This window comes from Rhinoraja longicauda, chromosome 1 (assembly GCF_053455715.1).
Source record: "Rhinoraja longicauda isolate Sanriku21f chromosome 1, sRhiLon1.1, whole genome shotgun sequence".
NCBI lineage: Eukaryota > Metazoa > Chordata > Chondrichthyes > Rajiformes > Arhynchobatidae > Rhinoraja > Rhinoraja longicauda.
The window spans coordinates 816,084-840,303 of NC_135953.1; the positions used below are offsets into that span (position 1 = coordinate 816,084).

General features: G+C 55.5%; 1 protein-coding gene across 1 annotated transcript; it reads right to left on the bottom strand.

Annotated features, from left to right (window-relative positions):
• Window positions 1-320: 320 nt before the first annotated feature.
• LOC144598410 (rhotekin-like) lies at window positions 321-22,336 on the bottom strand. Its single transcript, XM_078408562.1, is given in 9 exon segments — window positions 321-427; window positions 1,895-1,991; window positions 8,231-8,286; window positions 8,289-8,451; window positions 9,849-9,966; window positions 11,900-11,953; window positions 12,584-12,645; window positions 19,586-19,785; window positions 20,915-22,336. Coding segments are annotated over 8 exon segments (813 nt in total). The 5' UTR covers window positions 20,987-22,336; the 3' UTR covers window positions 321-427; window positions 1,895-1,903.
• Window positions 22,337-24,220: the final 1,884 nt, after the last annotated feature.

The window sequence follows — 24,220 nt, forward strand, 5'->3', positions numbered from 1 at the left end:
CTCTGCTCTACAACACTCCCCATGGCCCTGCCATTCACTCCTAGACCCCTCTGCTCTACAACACCCCCCATGGCCCTGCCATTCACTCCTAGACCCCTCTGCTCTACAACACCCCCCATGGCCCTGCCATTCACTGTGTAGACCCCTCTGCTCTACAACACCCCCCAGAGCTGGATCACGCTGGAAAATCAGATCATGGGATAGAGCACATCTCAGGCGGTTACAGAGCAGGCAATGGGATTAGCATGGATGGTTTCTCAATGGACAGCATGGCCATGTGGGCTGAATGGCCTGCTCTACACAGTGTCTACGGCACTCACCTGCAGGTGTAAGTAGCTGGTGATGAGGGTGTGAGTCATACAGTGGGGCTGGGCAGCCACACGGCAACACACACTGCCGTAGAGAGGCAGCCCGGCCCACGGCTCCTCTGTAACAGACAGGAGAAGGGTCAGACCATCCAGCACGGCATGGCACGGCCACGGTCACGGCACGGCCACGGCCACGGCACAACACAGCCACGGTCACGGCACGGCACGGCACGGCACAACACGGCACGGCCACGGCCACGGCCACGGCACGGCCACGGCACGGCACGGCACAACACAGCCACGGTCACGGCACGGCACGGCACGGCACGGCCACGGCACGGCCACGGCACGGCCACGGCACAACACAGCCACGGTCACGGCACGGCACGGCACAACACGGCACGGCCACGGTCACGGCACAACACGGCCACGGCACAACACGGCACGGTCACGGTCACGGCACAACACGGCCACGGTCACGGCACGGCACGGCACGGCACGGCACGGCCACGGCACGCCACGGCACGGCACGGCACGCACGGCACGGCACAACACGGCACGGCACGGCACGGCACGCCACGGCACGGCACGCCACGGCACGGCACGGCCACGGCACGGCACGGCCACGGCACGCCACGGCACGGCCACGGCACGCCACGGCCACGGCACGGCCACGGCACAACACGGCCACGGCACGACACGGCCACGGCACAACACGGCACGACACGGCACGGCACGGCCACGGCACGGCCACGGCACAACACGGCCACGGCACGACACGGCCACGGCACAACACGGCACGACACGGAGGCGGCACGGCACGGCCACGGCACGGCACGGCCACGGCACGCCACGGCACGGCACGCCACGGCACGGCACGGCACGGCCCACGGCACAACACGGCCACGGCACGACACGGCCACGGCACAACACGGCACGACACGGCACGGCACAACACGGCCACGGCCACGGCACAACACGGCCACGGTCACGGCACAACACGGCACAACACGGCACCGGCACGGCACAACACGGCACAACACGGCCACGGCACGGCACAACACGGCACAACACGGCCACGGTCACGGCACAACACGGCACAACACGGCCACGGCACGGCACAACACGGTCACGGCACAACACGGCCACGGTCACGGCACAACACGGCACAACACGGCCACGGCACGGCCACGGCACGGCACGGCACGGCACAGCACGCCTCGGCCTTGAGAGTGGCCAGGTGGTCCGGGGGGTGGAGAGTGGGCCAGAGAGAGTGGGCGGGTGGTCCGGGGGTGGGAGAAGTGGGTGGGTGGGTGGTCCAGGGTGGGTGAGTGGGGTGGGTGGTCCAGGGTGGGAGAGTGGGGTGGGGTGGGTCCAGGGTGGGAGAGTGGGGTGGGTGGTCCAGGGTGGGAGAGTGGGGGTGGGTGGTCCAGGGTGGGAGAGTGGGGTGGGTGGTCCAGGGTGGGAGAGTGGGGTGGGTGGTCCAGGGTGGGAGAGTGGGGTGGAGAGAGGGGGAGGGGGAGAGACAGGGGGAATGACAGAGGGAATGACAGGGGGAATGACAGAGGGTGTATCAGCAGTACTCACCCTCTCCACTAGGTGGAGACTGTGTGTGTGTGGGACCCACTGTGGACATCAGTGATGGAGAGGCTGGTGTGGGCCAGGAGCTGATACTTTGGGCCCCTGAGTGTAATTAAAAGAACAAAGAACGAGGTGCACGCTGATGACGTTTGTGTAGACAGCAGGTGCAATCAGTACCCCGTTCCTGCCTTCTCCCATACCCCCTGACTCCGCTATCCTTAAGAGCTCTATCCAGCTCTCTCTGAATGCATTCAGAGAATTGGCCTCCACTGCCTTCTGAGCAGAGAATTCCACAGATTCACAACTCTCTGACTGAAAAAGTGTTTCCTCATCTCAGTTCTAAATGGCCGACCCCTTATTTTAAACTGTGGCCCCTTGTTCTGGACTCCCCAACATTGGGAACATGTTTCCTGCCTCTAACGTGTCCAACCCCTAATAATCTTATACGTTTCGATAAGATCTCCTCTCATCCTTCTAAATTCCAGTGTATACAAGCCTAGTTTGAAAAGTCCGGGAGCAGAGCAAGGACGCCCGTTGGCTGAGAAGAAAAGTAAGTGCTAATTGCAGTGGAAAAGGCAGTTTAAAAAGAGCGCCAAAAGGACGCTAGTAGTCAGTTTGAAAAGTCCGGTGGCTGAGGTGAGGAGGTTACAATTGTTTTAAGCCTGAACCGTTTATAGGCACAAAGTAATGGCGGACAGTTGGTGCAGTGTGTTTCCTGCAGGATGTGGGAAGACAGGGATGTCACTGGAGCTTCTGGGAGCTACACCTGCAAGAACTGTGTCCAGGTGCAGCTCCTGAAGGGACGTGTGGTGGAGTTGGAGAGGCAGTTGGATGATCTCAGGGCCATCCGGGGAATGCGAGAGTTTCCTGGACAGGACCTATTGTGAGGCTGTCACGCCAAGGGTCCAGGTCGAGCGAAGGTGGGAGACCTGTTTTCAGGGGGGAGTGGATGTGGACTACAGGAGACCCCAGTGGCTGTGCCTATTGCAAATAGGTATACCCTCTTGGGAACTGTCGGGGCAGAAGACGTTTCCAGTCCGAGTGACGGACCTGTTGGCAAGGATACTCGACAGGGGGAGACCGAAGTCAGGAAGAGCCGTAGTGGTCGGTGACTCATCGTCCGAGGGACGGACAGAAGATTCTGTGGCAGCAGGAGGGACTTGAGGATGGTCTGTTGCCCTCCCTGGTGCCAGGGTTCAGCACATCACGGACCGGCTTCAGAAAATCCTAGTGAGGGAAGGCGATCAACCTGAAGTCGTTGTGCACGTGGGCACGAATGACGTCGGGCGGAAGAGGAAGGAGGTGCTACAGCGGGAGTTTAGAGAGTTGGGAAAAACACTGAGAAGTAGGACGTCGAAGGTGGTTATCTCTGGACTGCTACCGGTACCTCGTGCTGGTGAGGCCAGGAACAGAGAGATAGAGGGTATGAATTTATGGCTGAGGGGCTGGTGCAGAGAGCAGGGATTTAGATTTCTGGACCACTGGGATCTCTTCTGGGCTAGGGGTGACTTGTACAAAAGGGACGGGTTGCATCTTAACAGCAGGGGGACAAACATTCTGGCAGGCAGGTTTGCTAGTGTGACACCTGTGGCTTTAAACTAAGTAGTGGGGGGGAGGGGTTAACAAATTGTGAATATGAAGATGAGGTTAAAGGGAATACAGGAGATATTGCAAAAGACTCTCGGAAGAATGGAACAGAAGTTCTAGAGGGGAAAAGAGATTAAGGGCAGGGCCATTTGTGACCGATGTGAGAGGGGGAGGTAAATACAGAAGTTAAAGTGTTGTACTTAAATGCGCGTAGTATAAAAAATAAAGTGGATGAGCTTGAGGCTCAGTTAGTCATGGGCAAGTATGATGTTGTAGGGATCACTGAGACATGGCTACAAGAGGACCAGGGCTGGGAACTGAATATTCAGGGGTCCACAACGTATAGAAAAGACAGACAGGTGGGCAGAGGGGGTGGGGTTGCTCTGATGGTAAGGAATGATATTCATTCCTTGCAAGGGGGTGACATAGAATCAGGGAGATGTTGAATCAGTATGGATAGAAATGAGAAATTGTAAGGGTAAAAAGACCCTAATGGGAGTTATCTATAGGCCCCCAAACAGTAGCCTCGACATAGGGTGCAAGTTGAATCAGGAGATAAAATTGGCGTGTCAAAAATGTAATGCTACGGTGGTTAGGGGAGATTTCAACATGCAGGTAGACTGGGAAAATCAGGTTGGAAATGGACCCCAGGAAAGAGAGTTTGTAGAGTGCCTTCGAGATGGATTCTTAGAACAGCTTGTACTGGAGCCTACCAGGGAGAAGGCAATTCTGGATTTAGTGTTGTGTAATGATCCTGATCTGATAAGGGGACTAGAGGTAAAAGAGCCATTAGGAGGCAGTGATCACAGCATGATAAGTTTTACTCTGCAAATGGAAAGGCAGAAGGGAAAATCGGAAGTGTCGGTATTACAGTATAGCAAAGGGGATTACAGAGGCATGAGGCAGGAGCTGGTCAAAATTGACTGGAAGGAGGCCCTAGCAGGGAAGACGGTAAAACAGCAATGGCAGGTATTCCTGGGAATAATGCAGAGGTTGCAGGATCAATTTATCCCAAAGAGGTGGAAAGACTCTAAGGGGAGTAAGAGACACCTGTGGCTGACAAGGGAAGTCAGGGACAGCATAAAAATGAAGGAGAGGAAGTATAACATAGCAAAGAAGAGTGGGAAGACAGAGGATTGGGGACTCTTTTAAAGAGCAACAAAAGTTAACTAAAAAGGCAATACGGGGAGAAAAGATGAGGTACGAGGGTAAACTAGCCAATAATATAAAGGAGGATAGCAAAAGCTTCTTTAGGTACGTGAAGAGGAAAAAAATAGTCAAGGCAAATGTGGGTCCCTTGAAGACAGAAGCAGGGGAATTTATTATGGGGAACAAAGAAATGGCAGACGAGTTAAACCGTTACTTTGGATCTGTCTTCACTGAGAAGATACACACAATCTCCCAATGTTCTAGGGGCCGGAGAACCTAGGGTGATGGAGGAACTGAAGGAAATCCACATTAGCAGGAAATGGTTTTGGGTAGACTGATGGGACTGAAGGCTGATAAATCCCCAGGGCCTGATGGTCTGCATCCCAGGGTACTTAAGGAGGTGGCTCTAGAAATAGTGGAAGCATTGGAGATCATTTTTCAATGTTCTATAGATTCAGGATCAGTTCCTGTGGATTGGAGGATAGCAAATGTTATCCCACTTTTTAAGAAAGGAGGGAGAGAGAAAACGGGAAATTATAGACCAGTTAGTCTGACATCAGTGGTGGGGAAGATGCTGGAGTCAATTATAAAAGACGAAATTGCTGAGCATTTGGATAGCAGTAACAGGATCATCCGAGTCAGCATGGATTTACGAAGGGGAAATCATGCTTGACAAATCTACTGGAATTTTTTGAGGATGTAACTAAGAAAATTGACAAGGGAGAGTCAGTGGATGTGGTGTACCTCGACTTTCAGAAAGCCTTCGACAAGGTCCCACATAGGAGATTAGTGGGTAAAATTAGGGCACATGGTATTGGGGGTAGGGTACTGACATGGATAGAAAATTGGTTGACAGACGGAAAGCAAAGATTGGGGATAAATGGGTCCCTTTCGGAATGGCAGGCAGTGACCAGTGGGGTACCGCAAGGTTCGGTGCTGAGACCCCAGCTATTTACGATATACATTAATGACTTAGACGAAGGGATTAAAAGTACCATTAGCAAATTTGCAGATGATACTAAGTTGGGGGGGTAGTGTGAATTGTGAGGAAGATGCAATAAGGCTGCAGGGTGACTTGGACAGGTTGTGTGAGTGGGCGGATACATGGCAGATGCAGTTTAATGTAGATAAGTGTGAGGTTATTCACTTTGGAAGTAAGAATAGAAGGCAGATTATTATCTGAATGGTGTCAAGTTAGGAGGAGGGGGAGTTCAACGAGATCTGGGTGTCCTAGTGCATCAGTCAATGAAAGGAAGCATGCAGGTACAGCAGGCAGTGAAGAAAGCCAATGGAATGTTGGCCTTCGTAACAAGAGGAGTTGAGTATAGGAGCAAAGAGGTCCTTCTACAGTTGTACCGGGCCCTAGTGAGACCGCACCTGGAGTACTGTGTGCAGTTTTGGTCTCCAAATTTGAGGAAGGATATTCTTGCTATGGAGGGCGTGCAGCGTAGGTTCACTAGGTTAATTCCCGGAATGGCGGGGACTGTCGTATGTTGAAAGGCTGGAGCGATTGGGCTTGTATACACTGGAATTTAGAAGGATGAGGGGGGATCTTATTGAAACATATAAGATAATTAGGGGATTGGACACATTAGAGGCAGGAAACATGTTCCCAATGTTGGGGGAGTCCAGAACAAGGGGCCACAGTTTAAGAATAAGGGGTAGGCCATTTAGAACGGAGATGAGGAAGAACTTTTTCAGTCAGAGAGTTGTGAAGGTGTGGAATTCTCTGCCTCAGAAGGCAGTGGAGGCCAGTTCGTTGGATGCTTTCAAGAGAGAGCTGGATAGAGCTCTTAAGGATAGCGGAGTGAGGGGGTATGGGGAGAAGGCAGGAACGGGGTACTGATTGAGAGTGATCAGCCATGATCGCATTGAATGGCGGTGCTGGCTCGAAGGGCTGAATGGCCTACTCCTGCACCTATTGTCTATTGTCTAGTCGCTCCAGTCTTTCAACATATGACAGTCCCCCCATAGCCCGGCTGTCCCGTATTTCACACTCCAACCCCACTGAGCAACAAAGTGCAGAGGACTAGGGGTTTAGAGCGATGCCGGGACGGATACAGGCCCTTCTGCCCACCAGGCCATGCTGTCCATCCATCACCCGTGCACACTAGTACCCTGGCCAAGATGGCCATTCGTGCACGGGTCCAGGGCAGCGGGCAGTCGGCGGCCGCAGGGGGGTCGTCTGCTCGCCCTCTTCCAGCCTACTTGCGTGTCCGCGTGTCCCGGGAGAGGAACACGCGGTGCCCACGGGGTCGCTGGAGGTCTCCCATGAATGCTGGTCACCGCGGGAGGTCCAATGTATTTTTGACAAAGGTGGCGGGATTTTAATTTGATCATTGTTTTATTTGTAAACTGCCGATACAATTGGGCGGGCTTTTCATTTGGTCGCGTTACTAATTTGTATGTTCGGGAATAAAGTATTTGTCAATAATCTTTTTTTTAAGACAGGATGGAGGTGGGGGTGTGTGTGTGGGTGTGGGTGGGTTGTGGTGTGTGTGTGTGTGTGGGTGTGTTTGGGGTGTGTGTATGTATGTGGGTGTGTGTAAATGTATGTGTGTGGGTGGTGTGTGTGGTGTGTGTGTGTGTGTGTGGGTGTGTGTGGTGTGTGTGTGTGTGTGGGTGTGTGGGTGTGTGTGGTGTGTGTGGGTGTGTGTGGTGTGTGTGGGTGTGTGTGTGTGGTGTGTGTGTGGGTGTGTGTGGTGTGTGTGTGTGTGGGTGTGTGTGGTGTGTGTGTGTGTGTGGGTGTGTGGGTGTGTGTGGTGTGTGTGGGTGTGTGTGTGTGGTGTGTGTGTGGGTGTGTGTGGTGTGTGTGTGTGTGTGTGTGTGTGGTGTGTGTGTGTGTGTGTGTGTGTGTGGGTGTGTGTGGTGTGTGTGTGTGTGTGTGGTGTGTGTGTGTGTGTGGGTGTGTGTGGGTGTGTGTGGTGTGTGTGTGTGTGGGTGTGTGTGTGTGTGGTGTGTGTGTGTGTGTGGGTGTGTGTGGGTGGTGTGTGTGTGTGTGTGGTGTGGGTGTGTGTGTGGGTGTGTGTGGTGTGTGTGGGTGTGTGTGTGTGTGGGTGTGTGTGTGTGTGGTGTGTGTGTGTGTGTGGGTGTGTGGGTGTGTGTGGGTGTGTGGGTGTGTGGGTGTGTGGGGTGTGTGTGGTGTGTGGGTGTGTGTGGGTGTGTGTGGTGTGTGGGTGTGTGTGTATGTGGGTGTGTGTGAATGTATGTGTGTGGGTGGTGTGTGTGTGTGATTGTACGCGGTGAGGGTAAGCGGTGAGGGTACGCGGTGGCGGTACGCAGTGGCGGTACGCGGTGGGGGTACACGGTGGGGGTACACGGTGGGGGTACACGGTGGCGGTACACTGTACGCGGTACGCGGTGGGGGTACGCGGTGGGGGTACGCGGTGGCGGTACGCGGTGGCGGTACACTGTACGCAGTGGGGGTACGCGGTGGGGGTACACGGTGGTGGTACACTGTACGCTGTACGCGGTGGGGGTACGCGGTGGGGGTACGCGGTGGGGGTACGCGGTGGGGGTACACGGTGGCGGTACATGGTGGCGGTACACTGTACGCGGTACGCGGTGGGGGTACACGGTGGCGGTACACTGTACGCGGTACCTACCCCACTGGAGAGGCCGGCAGCAAGATGGCGTTGGCCGCTCCGTTAGACGGTGAATCACCGCTGTGTTGAGCCCTGCACGAACCCTCTTCCCCATAGAACGACCCAGCGAGCTGGTCAACTTGCTCGCCAACCTCCGCGGGGCGCTGGTGACCGAGAAATCCTCATCCACACAGCAGCTGTAAACCTGCAGCTTCACCTCAAACTCCGGGCACACACTGGCACTGCGGGCAACAAACCCAGAGGGTGAGGGGCAGAGAGAGGGCGGGGGCGCAGAGAGAGGGGGGGGGCAGAGAGAGAGGGGGCAAGCAAAGAGAGGGTGGGCACAGAGGGGGGGGGGGCACAGAGAGGGGGGGGCACAGAGAGGGGGGGCAGAGAGAGATGGGGGCAGAGAGAGATGGGGGGCAGAGAGAGGGGGGGGGCGCAGAGAGAGGGGGGCAAAGAGAGGGTGGGCACAGAGGGGGGGGGGGCAGAGAGAGATGGGGGCAGAGAGAGATGGGGGGCAGAGAGAGGGGGGGGCGCAGAGAGAGGGGGGGCAGAGAGAGGGGGGGGCAGAGAGAGGGGGGGCAGAGAGAGGGGGGGGGGCAGAGAGAGAGGGGGGGGCACAGAGAGGGGGGGCACAGAGAGGGGGGGGCACAGAGAGGAGGGGCAGAGAGAGGGGGGGGCAGAGAGAGGGGGGGCAGAGAGAGGGGGGGGGCGCAGAGAAGGGGGGGGCGCAGAGAAAGGGGGGGGCACAGAGAGGGGGGGCAGAGAGAGAGGGGGGGGCAGAGAGAGGGGGGGGCGCAGAGAGAGGGGGGCACAGAGAGGGGGGGGTGGCAGAGAGAGAGAGATGGGGGGGCAGGCAGGGGGGGGCAGAGAAAAGGGGGGGGCAGAGAGAGACAGGGGGCAGGCAGGGGGCACAGAGAGGGGGGGGACAGAGAGAGATGGGGGGACAGAGAGAGACCGGGGGACAGGCAGGGGGCAGAGAGATCGGGGGCAGAGAGAATTGGGGGGCAGAGAGAATTGGGGGCAGAGAGGAATTGGGGGCAGAGAGAATTGGGGGCAGAGAGAGACGGTGGGGACAGGCAGGGGGCACAGAGAGGGCGGGGACAGAGAGAGACGGGGCAGAGAGAGACGGGGGGACAGGCAGACAGACTCACACAGTGTGGAAACAGGCCCTTCAGCCCAACCTGCCCATGCCGACCAACACGCACCATCTACTAGTCCCACCTGGCCACATTTGGCCCATATCTCTGTAAACCTGTCATATCCATGTACCTGTGCCACCTGTCAATCCACCTCCTCTGGCAGCTCGTTCCATACACCCACCATAGGGAAGATGTGGTCAAGCTGGACAGAGGGCAGAGAAGATTTACGAGGATGTTGCCAGGACTAGAGGGTGTGAGCTACAGGGAGAGGTTGAGTAGCCTGGGTCTCTATTCCATGAAGCGCAGGAGGATGAGGGGGAGATCTTATAGAGGTGTACAACATCATGAGGGGAATAGATTGGGTGAATGCACGTCTTTTACCCGGAGTAGGGGAATCAAGAACCAGAGGAGATAGGTTTAAGGTGAGAGGGGAAACTCTGACTGTAAACGCAGGCAGGTGGGACCAGAGCACAAGATAACAGTGTTCTACTTACAACACCACAGCACTTTCAAAACAGATGTCAGTCATGGTGCGATCCACGATCACCATCTCAGTGTCGTAAACCTCACAGCCCACCTGCATCAAACTGAACACAGCGTAGCGGTGCCCATCTGTGGACAACACCAGTGGACACGTCAGTGTACAGCGCCAGTGTACAGCGCTAGTGTACAGCTCCAGTGTACAGCGCCAGTGTACAGGCCAGTGTACAGGCCAGTGTACAGCGCCAGTGTACAGCGCCAGTGTACAGCGCCAGTGTACACGTCAGTGGACACGTCAGTGGACACGCCAGTGTACAGCGCCAGTGTACAGCGCCAGTGTACAGCGCCAGTGTACAGCGCCAGTGTACAGCACCAGTGTACAGCACCAGTGTACAGCACCAGTGTACAGCACCAGTGTACAGCACCAGTGTACAGCACCAGTATATATGTCAGTGGACATCAGTGTACAGCTCCCATCTGTGGACAACACCAGTGGACACGTCAGTGTACAGCGCCAGTGTACAGCGCTAGTGTACAGCTCCAGTGTACAGCGCCAGTGTACAGCGCTAGTGTACAGCTCCAGTGTACAGCGCCAGTGTACAGGCCAGTGTACAGCGCCAGTGTACAGCGCCAGTGTACAGCGCCAGTGTACAGCGCCAGTGTACAACACCAGTGGACACGTCAGTGTACAGCGCCAGTGTACAGCGCCAGTGTACAGCGCCAGTGTACAACGCCAGTGTACAACGCCAGTGGACACGTCAGTGTACAGCGCCAGTGTACAGCACCAGTGTACAGCGCCAGTGTACAGCTCCAGTGTACAGTGCCAGTGTACAGGCCAGTGTACAGGCCAGTGTACAGCACCAGTGTACAGCACCTTTGTACAGCGCCAGTGTACATGTCAGTGTACAGCTCCAGTGGACATCAGTGTACATCAGTGTACAGTGCCAGTGTACAGCGCCAGTGTAAAGTGCCAGTGTACAGCACCAGTGTACAGCACCAGTGTACAGCGCCAGTGTACAGCACCAGTGTACAGTGCCAGTGTACAGCACCAGTGTACAGCACCAGTGTACAGCACCAGTGTACAGCACCAGTGTACAGCACCAGTGTACAGCACCAGTATACATGTCAGTGGACATCAGTGTACAGCTCCAGTGGACATCAGTGTACAGCACCAGTGTTCAGGTCAGTGTGCAGCTCCAGTGTACAGCTCCAGTGTCCAGGTCAGTGTACAGCACCAGTGTACAGCGCCAATGTACAGCGCCAGTGTACAGCGCCAGTATACATGTCAGTGGACATCAGTGTACAGCTCCAGTGGACATCAGTGTACAGCCCCAGTGTACAGCCCCAGTGTACAGCGCCAGTGTACAGCCCCAGTGTACAGCCCCAGTGTACAGCACCAGTATACAGTACCAGTGTACAGCCCCAGTATACAGCCCCAGTGTACAGCACCAGTGTACAGCCCCAGTATACAGTACCAGTGTACAGCCCCAGTATACAGCCCCAGTGTACAGCACCAGTGTACAGCCCCAGTATACAGTACCAGTGTACAGCCCCAGTATACAGCCCCAGTGTACAGCACCAGTGTACAGCACCAGTGTACAGCCCCAGTATACAGTACCAGTGTATATCATGTGTGCATCGTGAGTGTGTGGCTTATGACAAAGTGTACAACACGAGTGTATGTCATGTGTGTACTACACAAGTGTGCATTGTAAGTGTGTAACCCGAGTATACATGAGCATGCAATGGGGGGGTGTGACCCCAGCACCCCCCACCTCCACTGCACCCCCCACCCTCCCCGCCCCCCCCCCCCCCCCCCCCCCCCCCACCCTCCCCACCCACCTCCACTGCACCCTCCACCCTGCCCGCCCCCCTCCCCGCCCCCCCCCCCCCACCCCGCCCCCCCACGCCCTCAGAAACACCCCTGTCCCCCCACCACCCAGCACCCCCCACTCTCCCCCCACCTATCCAACTCTCCCCCCCCCTACCCTCCCCATCCCCCACCATCCCGGCCCCCCCTCCCTGCGCCCCGCCCCCCCCCGCCCTCAGAAACACCCCTGCCCACCTCCTTTGTTTTGGAAGTAATCCGTGTCTTTCCACATCAAAGGAATTCGAAGGTCTGTTGATGAGAACAAAGACTGGTGTTACCTGACCTTGCTTTCAGCTGGGCTGGCCCACGCACTACTCACCTCTTCCCCATCCCCTCCCTGCCCATCACCCTCTCACTCACCTCCCCTGCCACTACTCACTGCTAAAGATGGAGGGGGTTCGGAGTGTCAGTGAATGCTCTTGAACATCTACCGGAGTGCAGCAGAGGATGGCAGGCGACTCTCTCCACTGCCCCCAGACTGGTGCTCCTCGCCCAGGGCAGTGCTCAGCCCCCCGCTCCACTGTCTCCACTGTCCCCAGACTGGTGCTCCTCGCCCAGGGCAGTGCTCAGCCCCCCCGCTCCACTGTCCCCAGACTGGTGCTCCTCGCCCAGGGCAGTGCTCAGCCCCCCGCTCCACTGCCTCCACTGTCCCCACCGTGTGGACGGGTACAACTGCCCCATTGCTGATGATGCCAGTGTGCTGGGTAACCTGGCGCGATGGGATGGCTCTGCCCCAGTGTGACTCCCAATGGTGTGGCCCCTCAGGGTGACGGTCCCCTTAGGGTGATGCCCCTCAGGGTCTGCCCCCCCCCCCCAGGGTGATGCCCCTCAGGGTCTGCCCCCCCCCCCCCCCCCCAGGGTGATGCCCTCTGTCCCTACCTGATACACTAACGGCCCCCTTGCAGGGTGTGCGATCGTCCAGTAGTGCTGCATCCGAGGACCTGCAGGGGAGCAACAAACAAAACTGCAGTCACTCACAGCCCCATCACCCCACAGTCACCTCACCACCAGTCACACACACACACACACACACACACACCCCACAGTCACCTCACCACCAGTCACACACACACACACACACACACACACACACACACACACACACACACACACACACACACACACACACACACACACACACACACAGCACACACACACACACACACACACACACCCACACACACAGCACACACACACACACACACACACACACACACACACACACACACACACACACACACACACACACACACACACACACACACACAGCACACACACACACACCCCACAGTCACCTCACCACCAGTCACACACACACACACACACACACACACAGCACACACACACACACACAGCACACACACAGCACACACACACACACACACACACACACACACACACACACACACACACAGCACACACACACACACAGCACACACACACAGCACACACACACACACACACACACACACACACACACACACACACACACACACAGCACACACACACACACACACAGCACACACACACACACACACACACACACACACACAGCACACACACACACACACACAGCACACACACCGGCCCATCGGCCACAAACTACCCCTCAGGTACCTATTCAATCTTCCCCCTGTCACCGGGCAGCACGGTGGCACAGCGGTAGAGTTGCTACCTCACAGCACCAGAGACCCAGATTCCATCCTGACTACTGGTGGTGGTGGAGGCACATGCAATAGTGCCGTTTAAAAGTCTTTTGAAGTGCATGTAATCCTCTTATCGTGTCCACACACACTGGATATTGTGTTTCAGCCAAAACTGACACAACTCTTAGCAACGTCATTGTTCTCTGCGAGATCCTTAGCTTTGCATTCGTGCTCCAATGGAGGACATCTGAATAGGTGCTCCATAGTTTGTGGTTCAGTGCCACATATGAAGATGTCCATATAACCCCACTCCTTACAGCGACCAGTACCAGCTCTCAGTCTGTCGAGGCATTTCCATTCAGCTCAGCTTGATGCGGCCCCAGGAGGAAGTTCTTCTTTGGCACTCATGGACAGGGATAATGATAATGTGCGTCTAGATAGGTGGTGGTGTTGGTATCTTGTTCAGCACATACACTGTGGGCAAAGGGCTTGTTCTATGAATCTCCTTGGATTCTCCCTATCTGCAATGCACATCGTTCCCTGACATTATCTCACTGTCCACCCATCCATGTTAAATGTCTTCATGACACCAACACCTTTGTTATCTTCATATTTGACAGACCAGTGCAGCACAGGAACAGGCCCTTCGGCCCTTCTTTGCCAAACATGATACTAAGACTAGCTCTCATCTGCCTGCAAGTGATCCATACCCCTCCATTCCCTGCATTCTAGTTTAGTTTAGAGATACAGCGTGGAAACAGGCCCTTCGGCCCACTGGTTCCGTGCCGACCAGCGATCCCCACACATGACTTAGATGAAGGTATTAAAAGTAACATTAGCAAATTTGCGGATGACACAAAGCTGGGTGGTAGTGTGAACTGTGAGGAAGATGCTATGAGGTTGCAGGGTGACTTGGACAGGTTGTGTGAGTGGGTGGATGCATGGCAGATGCAGTTTAATGTGGATAAATGTGAGGTTATCCACTTTGGTGGCAAGGCAGATTATTATCTGAATGGAGTCAAGTTAGGAAATCGGGAAGTACAAAGAGATCTGGGTGTCCTAGTGCATCAGTCACTGAAAGTTAGCATGCAGGTACAGCAGGCAGTGAAGAAAGCCAATGGCATGTTGGCCTTTATGACAAGAGGAGTTGAGTATAGGAGCAAAGAGGTCCTTCTGCAGTTGTACAGGGCCCTAGTGAGACTGCACCTGGAGTACTGTGTGCAGTTTTGGTCTCCAAATTTGAGGAAGGATATTCTTGCTATTGAATATTCTTGCTATTCAGGGCGGCACGGTAGTGCAGCAGTAGAGTTGCTGCTTTACAGCGAATGCAGCGCCGGAGACTCAGGTTCGATCCTGACTACGGGTGCTGCACTGTAAGGAGTTTGTACGTTCTCCCCGTGACCTGCGTGGGTTTTCTCCGAGGTCTTCGGTTTCCTCCCACACTCCAAAGACGTACAGGTATGTAGGTTAATTGGCTGGGTAAATGTAAAAATTGTCCCTAGTGTGTGTAGGATAGTGTTAATGTACGGGGATCGCTGGGCGGCACGGACTTGGTGGGCCGAAAAGGCCTGTTTCCGGCTGTATATATATGATATGATATGATATGAAAGCGTGCAGCGTAGGTTTACTAGGTTACTTCCCGGAATGGCAGGACTGTCGTATGTTGAAAGACTGGAGCGACTAGGCTTGTATACACTGGAATTTAGAAGGATGAGAGGGGATCTTATTGAAACATATAAGATTATTAAGGGATTGGACACATTAGAGGCAGGAAACATCTTCCCAATGTTGGGGGAGTCCAGAACCAGGGGCCACAGTTTAAGAATAAGGGGTAGGCCATTCAGAATGGAGATGAGGAAAAACCTTTTCAGTCAGAGAGTTGTAAATCTGTGTAATTCTCTGCCTCAGAAGGCAGTGGAGGCCAATTCTCTGGATGCTTTCAAGAGAGAGCTAGATAGAGCTTTTAAAAATAGCGGAGTCAGGGGGAATGGGGAGAAGGCAGGAACGGGGTACTGATTGAGAGTGATCAGCCATGATTACATTGAATGGCGGTGCTGGCTCGAAGGGCCGAATGGCCTACTCCTGCACCTATTGTCTATTAACATTATCCTACACCCACTAGGGACAATTTTCATATTTACCAAGCCAATTAACCTACAAACCTGTACGTCTTTGGAGTGTGGGAGGAAACCGAGGATCTCAGAGAAACCCCACGCAGATCACGGGGAGAACGTACAAACTCCGTACAGACAGCGCCCGTAGTCGGGATGGAACCCGGGTCTCCGGCGCTGCATTCACTGTAAGGCAGCAACTCTACCGCTGCTCCAAAGTGACCGCCTATTCTCACGTGCCTATTCAAATGCCTGTTAAACGCCACGATTGTATCTGTCTCCACCCCCACCCTCAGCAGCACATTCCAGACACGCACCACCATGTAAATAATATGGCCTGCATATCTCAATTAAACTTTGCACCTCCCACCTTAAAGTTGTGCCTTCAAGTCTTTGACATTCCCATCCTTGGAGAAGCGTTCTGAATTTATGACAATCTATGCCACTCATAATCGATATACTAAAACTCTAGTTTGATTGTTTCTTTGTTTGTGAACTACAGCCAACACGATACCATTTTAGGCCCACCTTACTCACCGTCGTCTGTGGAATTCTCTGCCTCAGAGGGCAGTGGAGGCCGATTCTCTGAATGCATTCAAGAGAGAGCTAGATAGAGCTCTTAAGGATAGCGGAGTCAGGGGGTATGGGGAGAAGGCAGGAACGGGGTACTGACTGAGAATGATCAGCCATGATCACATTGAATGGCGGTGCTGGCTTGAAGGGCCGAATGGCCTCCTCCTGCACCTATTGTCTATTGTCCCTTTGGTGCTAATGGAAGAAGTTTCATTGAAATCGGTGTTACATTTTTATAGTCATTCACATTTTAAAGTTTAAATCTATCTCCTAGGGAGGGAGGGGGGGGGGAGGTGGAGAGGGAGGATAAGGGGGGGTTTAGGGGGATGGAGTGGGGGGAGGGAAAGGGGGAGCGGAAGGGGAGGAGGGGTGGGGAGGGAGAGGGGAGGGGGGGGAGGAGAGGGTGCTGCACCAATGCAGGAGAGGTTTGGGCCCAACGGGTCCATTTGGTCTAGTTTTATCTACTTCTATCAGGTCTCCCCTCAACTTTGGTGTTCCAGAGAAAACAATCCAAGTCTGTCCAACCTCTCCTTGTAGCTAATACCCTCCAAACCAGGCACCATTCGATAAAGGACACAGAATGCTGGAGTAACTCAGCAGGTCAGGCAGCATCTGTGGAGAATATGGATAGATGATGTTTCACAGAGTGCTGGAGTAACTCAGTGGGTCAGGCAGCATCTGTGGAGAACATGGATAGGTGACGTTTTGAGCAGGAGCCTTCAACAGTGTGAAGAAGGGTCCCTGCCCAAAATGACACCTATCTATATTCTCCAGAGATGCGATCTGACCACTGAGTTATTCCATAATTTTGTCTCCTTTTGTGTATTAACCAGCATCTGCAGTTCCTCATTTCATCATTGTGGACACCACCTCTGTACCCTGGATCATAGTGATACAGTGTGCAAACAGGCCCTTCGGCCCAACTTGCCTACACCGAACAATATGTCCCAGCTACACTAGTCCCACCTCCCTGCGTTTGGTCTATATCCCTCCAAAGTGTGCAGTTTTGGTCTCCTAACCTGAGGAAAGACGTTCTTGCCTTAGAGGGAGTACAGAGAAGGTTCACCAGATTGATCCCTGGGATGGCAGGACTTACATATGAGGAAAGACTGGATAGACTGGGCTTGTACTCGCTGGAATTTAGAAGACTGAGGGGGGATCTTATAGAAACATATAAAATTCTTAAGGGGTTGGAGAGGCTAGATGCGGGAAGATTGTTCCCGATGTTGGGGGAGTCCAGAACAAGGGGTCACAGCTTAAGGATAAGGGGGAAGTCTTTTAGGACCGAGATGAGAAAACATTTCTTCAAACAGAGAGTGGTGAGTCTGTGGAATTCTCTGCCACAGAAGGTAGTTGAGGCCAGTTCATTGGCTATATTTAAGAGGGAGTTAGATGTGGCCCTTTTTGCTAAAGGGATCAGTGGGTATGGAGAGAAGGCAGGTACGGGATACTGAGTTGGATGATCAGCCATGATCATATTGAATGGCGGTGCAGGCTCGAAGGGCCGAATGGCCTACTCCTGCACCTATTTTCTATGTTTCTATGTTTCTATGTTTCAAACCTGTCCTATCTGTGTACCTGTCTAACTGTTTCTTAACCATGCCTCAACTACCTCCTCTGGCAGCTTGTTTCATACACCCTTTGTGTGAAAAAGTTACCCCTCAGATTCCTATTAAATCTTTTCCTTCTCACCTTAAACTATGTCCTCTGGTCCTCGATTCCCCTACTCTGGGCAAGAGACTCTTGTGCATCGACCCAATCTATTCCCTCTACAAGATCACCCCTCATCCTCCTGTGCTCCAAGGAATAGAGACCCAGCCTGCTCAAACCTATAGCTCACACCCTCTAGTCCTGGCAACATCCTTATAAATCTTCTCTGTACCCTTTCCAGCTTAGACAATAGACAAAAGACAATAAACAATAGGTGCAGGAGGAGGCCATTCGGCCCTTTGAGCCAGCACCGCCATTCAATGTTCCCTCCGTAACTCCCTGGTCCACTCGTCTCTTCCTACCCAAACCACCCCATCCCCGGGCACTTTCCCCTGCAACCGCACGAGATGCAACACCTGTCCCTTTACCTCCCCCCTCAACTCCATCCAAGGACCCAAACAGTCTTTCCAGGTGCGACAGAGGTTCACCTGCACCTCCTCCAACCTCATCTATTGCATCCGCTGCTCTAGATGTCAACTTATTTATATCGGCGAAACCAAGCGCAGGCTTCGCTCAACACCTGCGCTCAGTCCGCATTGGCCAAACTGGTCTCCCGGTGGCTGAGCACTTCAACTCCCCTTCCCAGTCTGACCTCTCTGTCATGGGCCTCCTCCAGTGCCATAGTGAGGCCCACCGGAAATTGGAGGAACAGCACCTCATATTTCGCCTGGGCAGTTTGCAGCCCAGTGGTATGAACATTGACTTCTCCAACTTTAGATAGTTCCTCTGTCCCTCTCTCCCCCTCCTCCTTCCCAGATCTCCCTCTATCTTCCTGTCTCCACCAATATCCTTCCTTTGTCCCGCCCCCCTGACATCAGTCTGAAGAAGGGTCTCGACCCGAAACGTCACCCATTCCTTCTCTCCTGAGATGCTGCCTGACCTGCTGAGTTACTCCAGCATTTTGTGAATAATATATCGCCATTCAATGTGATCATGGCTGATCATCCACAATCAGTACCCCGTTCCTGCCCTCTCCCCATACTCCCTGACTCCGCTATCATTAAGAGCTCATCTAACTCTCTTGAAAGTATCCAGAGAATTTGCCTCCACTGCCTTCTGAGGCAGAGAATTTCAGATTTACAACTCTCTGACTGAAAAAGCTTTTCCTCATCTCCGTTCTAAACGGCCTACCCCATTACCCCAAACATTGGGAACATGTTTCCTGCTTCCAGTGTGTCCAATCCCTTAATAATCTTATATGTTTCAATAAGATCCCCTCTCATCCTTCTAAATTCCAGTGTATACAAGCCTAGTCGCTCCAGTCTTCCAACTTCTATATTCATGCAACATGATCTCCCAACCTCTGCACCCGCTTCAAAGCCTCCACATCCTTGCTGTAAAGAGGAGACCAGAACTATATGTAATACTCTTAATGTGGCCTGACCAAAGTCCTGTAGAGCTGCATCATGACCTCCCGACTCTCATTCTCAATGTCCAACCTATGAAGGCATTTATTCCTCCCTGACCTCACCATCATCCCTGTTCTCTGCCACAGAAGTCAGTGGAGGCCAATTCCCTGGGTGTTTTCAAGAGAGAGCTAGATTTAGCTCTTAGGGCTAACGGAATCAAGGGATATGGGGAGAAAGCAGGAACGGTCTACTGATTTTCAATGATCAGCCGTGATCATATTGAATGGCAGTGCTGGCTGGAAGGGCCGAATGGCCTGCTCCTGCACTGATTGTCTGTTTCTCTGTTCCTGACCTCAGCATCATCGCTGTTCTCACGGGACCTGACTGCCTTCCCTGGCTCCATGTGTAGATTCCCTCCATGCTCTTGACATGATCCTGCCCTCCTCCCAGCTCCCCGCTACATGCAAGGTGTCATGCGTGTGGGCAACTCACCGTCTGACCCGGCGTGGGATCACCTGGGCTTCCTTCATCCTCTGGACCTGCGTCATGCAGGAGGTGATGCGGGCACTGCACAACAACAGGCTCTTTGCAGCTTCCAGTGCCTGCTCCTTCTGCGTGCAGGCTACCAGTAACCTGCATGCACCTGCCCTCACACGCAGCTCACGGTCAATCTTCCCCTGGAACTCAGAGTCCTGCAAAGTGTGCAACAAGACGATTTACCCACTACCTGCAACGTCAGGGCTCAGCTCCCCACTGGCCCTTCAGAGAAAGGGAACACAGGCCAGTGTGTGCAGTGTGATCATCGGGGCTCAGCTCTGGACCACTGGCCCTTCAGGGAAAGGGAACGCAGGCCAGTGTGTGCAGTGTGATCATCAGGGCTCAGCTCTGGACCACTGGCCCTTCAGGGAAAGAGATCACAGGCCAGTGTGTGCAGTGTCATCATCAGGGCTCAGCTCTGGACCACTGGCCCTTCAGGGAAGGGAACACAGGCCAGTGTGTGCAGTGTGATCAGGGTTCAGCTCTGGACCACTGGCCCTTCAGGGAAAGAGATCACAGGCCAGTGTGTGCAGTGTGATCATCAGGGCTCAGCTCTGGACCACTGGCCCTTCAGGGAAAGGGAACACAGGCCAGTGTGTGCAGTATGATCAGGGTTCAGCTCTGGACCACTGGCCCTTCAGGCAAAGGGAACAGCCCAGTGTGTGCAGTGTGATCATCAGGGCTCAGCTCTGGACTGCTGGCCCTTCAGGCAAAGAGATCACAGGCCAGTGTGATCAGAGCTCAGCTCTGGACCACTGGCCCTTCAGGGAAGGGAACACAGGCCAGTGTGTGCAGTGTGAATATCAGGGTCCAGCCTTGGACAAAAGCTTTTCACTGTATGTTGACACGCATGACAATAAACTAAACTGAAATGGACCGTTGGCTCTTCATGAAAGGGGTCACAAGGCCAGGGCCTGATCACAACAGCAACAAACCACCAACAAACAGAGTGCTGGAGTAACTCAGCGGGTCAGGCAGCATCTGTGGAGAACATGGACACAGAGTGCTGGAGTAACTCATCATTCATGGGACCCCCAACCCAGACCCGTAGTCCTCCGGACCCATTGTTCAACAACCACCCCCGCCCCCCCCCCCCGACCCCACAGTCCTACACACGACCCCCCCCCCCCCGACCCCACAGTCCTACACACGACCCCCCGCCCCCCCCCCCCCGACCCCCCAGTCCTACACACGACCCCCCCCCCGCCCCCCCAGTCCTACACACGACCCCCCCCCCCCCGACCCCACAGTCCTACACACGACCCCCCCCCCCCCGCCCATTACCTGTAGACTGTGGGCCATCTGTCGGATGTAGAGCAGGTTCAGGTCCTCCATGATCCAGAGAGTCTCATCCATTCCGGCCACTCACTGACGGCTGTCTCCCGTGACAGACATCGGCCCGGACTGGCCAGCCCCCACTCCACTGGACACCGGCTCCGGACAGCGGTCAGCCCCTACTCCCCGGGACAGCGGTCGGTCAGCCCCTACTCCCCGGGACAGCGGTCGGTCAGCCCCTACTCCCCGGGACAGCGGTCGGTCAGCCCCTACTCCCCGGGACAGCGGACAGTCTCTGGACAGCGGTCAGCCCCTACTCCCCGGGACAGCGGACAGTCTCTGGACAGCGGTCAGCCCCTACTCCCCGGGACAGCGGTCAGACCCTACTCCCCGGGACAGCGGACAGTCTCTGGACAGCGGTCAGCCCCTACTCCCCGGGACAGCGGTCAGACCCTACTCCCCGGGACAGCGGACAGTCTCTGGACAGCGGTCAGCCCCTACTCCCCGGGACAGCGGTCAGACCCTACTCCCCGGGACAGCGGACAGTCTCTGGACAGCGGTCAGCCCCTACTCCCCGGGACAGCGGTCAGACCCTACTCCCCGGGACAGCGGACAGTCTCTGGACAGCGGTCAGCCCCTACTCCCCGGGACAGCGGTCAGCCCCTACTCCCCGGGACAGCGGTCAGCCCCTACTCCCCGGGACAGCGGTCAGCCCCTACTCCCCGGGACAGCGGTCAGCCCCTACTCCCCGGGACAGCGGTCAGACCCTACTCCCCGGGACAGCGGACAGTCTCTGGACAGCGGTCAGCCCCTACTCCCCGGGACAGCGGTCAGACCCTACTCCCCGGGACAGCGGTCAGCCCCTACTCCCCGGGACAGCGGTCAGACCCTACTCCCCGGGACAGCGGACAGTCTCTGGACAGCGGTCAGCCCCTACTCCCCGGGACAGCGGACAGTCTCTGGACAGCGGTCAGCCCCTACTCCCCGGGACAGCGGTCAGACCCTACTCCCCGGGACAGCGGGCAGCCCCTACTCCCCGGGACAGTGGTCAGACCCTACTCCCCGGGACAGCGGACAGTCTCTGGACAGCGGTCAGCCCCTACTCCCCGGGACAGCGGGCAGCCCCTACTCCCCGGGACAGCGGTCAGCCCCTACTCCCCGGGACAGCGGACAGTCTCTGGACAGCGGTCAGCCCCTACTCCCCGGGACAGCGGGCAGCCCCTACTCCCCCGGACTGGCCAGCCCCACTCCACTGGACACCGGCTCCGGACAGCGGACAGCCCCTACTCCTCCGGACCGCGGTCAGTCTCCGGACAGCGGTCTGCGGCTCCGGTCCTTGTCCGCTAGATCTCCGACAGCGAGGCGGAGCCGGGTCTGATTCACCGCCAAGCTCCCGCTGCGGCTCCGTCTCTGCGGTCACACCCGCCCCGCCCGCCCCGCCCGCCCGGCCGGCCGCTCCTCCCAGCCGGTCCCGGTGTCAGCCCAGCCGGTCCCGGTGTCAGCCCAGCCCAGCCCAGCCCGGACCCCGCCGTGCCTCCCCTCCCCTCCCCTCCCCTCCCCTCCCCTCCCACACGCATTGAGTGTGCGCCAGCTGTACATTCCTCGCCCACAGGAAGCAGCACTGACTGACTACAGCCTCTCTCTCTCTCTCCCAGCTCACACACTGGCTCCTTTCACCTCTCTCAATGCGGCGACTGTTCGCCTCTCCCCCCCCCCCCCCCCCCCGCACTCTGACAACTCACCCTGCAACCCTCACTACCTCCCTCAACCCTTTCTCAGCAAACCCCAGCTACGCCACCATTCCCAAACAGCGCTCAAACCCCTCGACCCACCCGCCCAACATGCCCCATCTACACTAGTCCCACCTGCCCACACCGCCCAACATGCCCCATCTACACTAGTCCCACCCGCCCACACCGACCAACATGCCCCATCTACACTAGTCCCACCCGCCCACACCGACCAACATGCCCCATCTACACTAGACCCACCCGCCCACACTGACCAACATGCCCCATCTACACTAGTCCCACCTGCCCACACCGACCAACATGCCCCATCTACACTAGACCCACCCGCCCACACTGACCAACATGCCCCATCTACACTAGACCCACCTGCCCACACCGACCAACATGCCCCATCTACACTAGTCCCACCTGCCCACACTGACCAACATGCCCCATCTACACTAGTCCCACTTGCCCACACCGACCAACATGCCCCATCTTCACTAGTCCCACCTGCCCACACCGACCAACATGCCCCATCTACACTAGTCCCACCCGCCCACACCGACCAACATGCCCCATCTACACTAGTCCCACCTGCCCACACCGACCAACATGCCCCATCTACACTAGTCCCACCTGCCCACACCGACCAACATGCCCCATCTACACTAGTCCCACCTGCCCACACCGACCAACATGCCCCATCTACACTAGTCCCACCTGCCCACACCGACCAACATGCCCCATCTACACTAGGGATTATCCCAACATTGAAGGGACTTTGGACAGGCACATGGGATTCTCCTCTACCCTATCTGCCAAACTGTTTCATGTCCACCTCCTGCCCTCTGACATAAATAATCCCCATATCCCGACTTTTAGATAGGTTCATGGATAGGACAGATTTAGGGTGATATGGGCCAAACATGGGCAGGTGGGACCAGTGTAGCTGGGACATGTTGGTTGGTGTGGACAAGTTGGGCCGAAGGGCTTGTTTTGGTACTGTATCACTCTCTGATGTTCAGTACAGATACTGTAGGCAGAAGGGCCTGTTTCCATGCTGTATCATTCCATGATATTCAGTACAGACACTGTGGGCCGAAGGGCCTGTTTCCGTACTGTATCACTCTCTGATGTTAAGAACAGACTGTGGGCCGAAGGGCCTGTTTCCGTACTGTATCACTCTCTGATGTTCAGTACAGACACTGTCTGCTGAAGGGCGTTTCCATGCTGTATCCTTAGGCCCCCCTCGGTCATGGCTGATCATGGGTGATGCATCCTAGTTGGCTGCTTGCTCCACACCTCGGCTAGAGCAGTGTCGCTTGTGGCTGAAGAGACTAATGGGGGAGTGACCGTCTCTGTGGCAAAGGTCACGTTTGTGTGTGGTCTCTGGTCTGTTAAATTGCTGCGCTCCTTTCTGCATGCCCGCTTGTCTGCCGCTTCGTTCATCAGTTTCTCTTCCCCCGTTTTGAGATGTTGGTTCAGGGTACCTCTCTCTCCACCTTGTACGGTCAGCTGCAAAGTTCTCCCAGGACTTCACATCGATGTCGAGCGCCTTCAAATCTCTCTTGCAGACATCCTT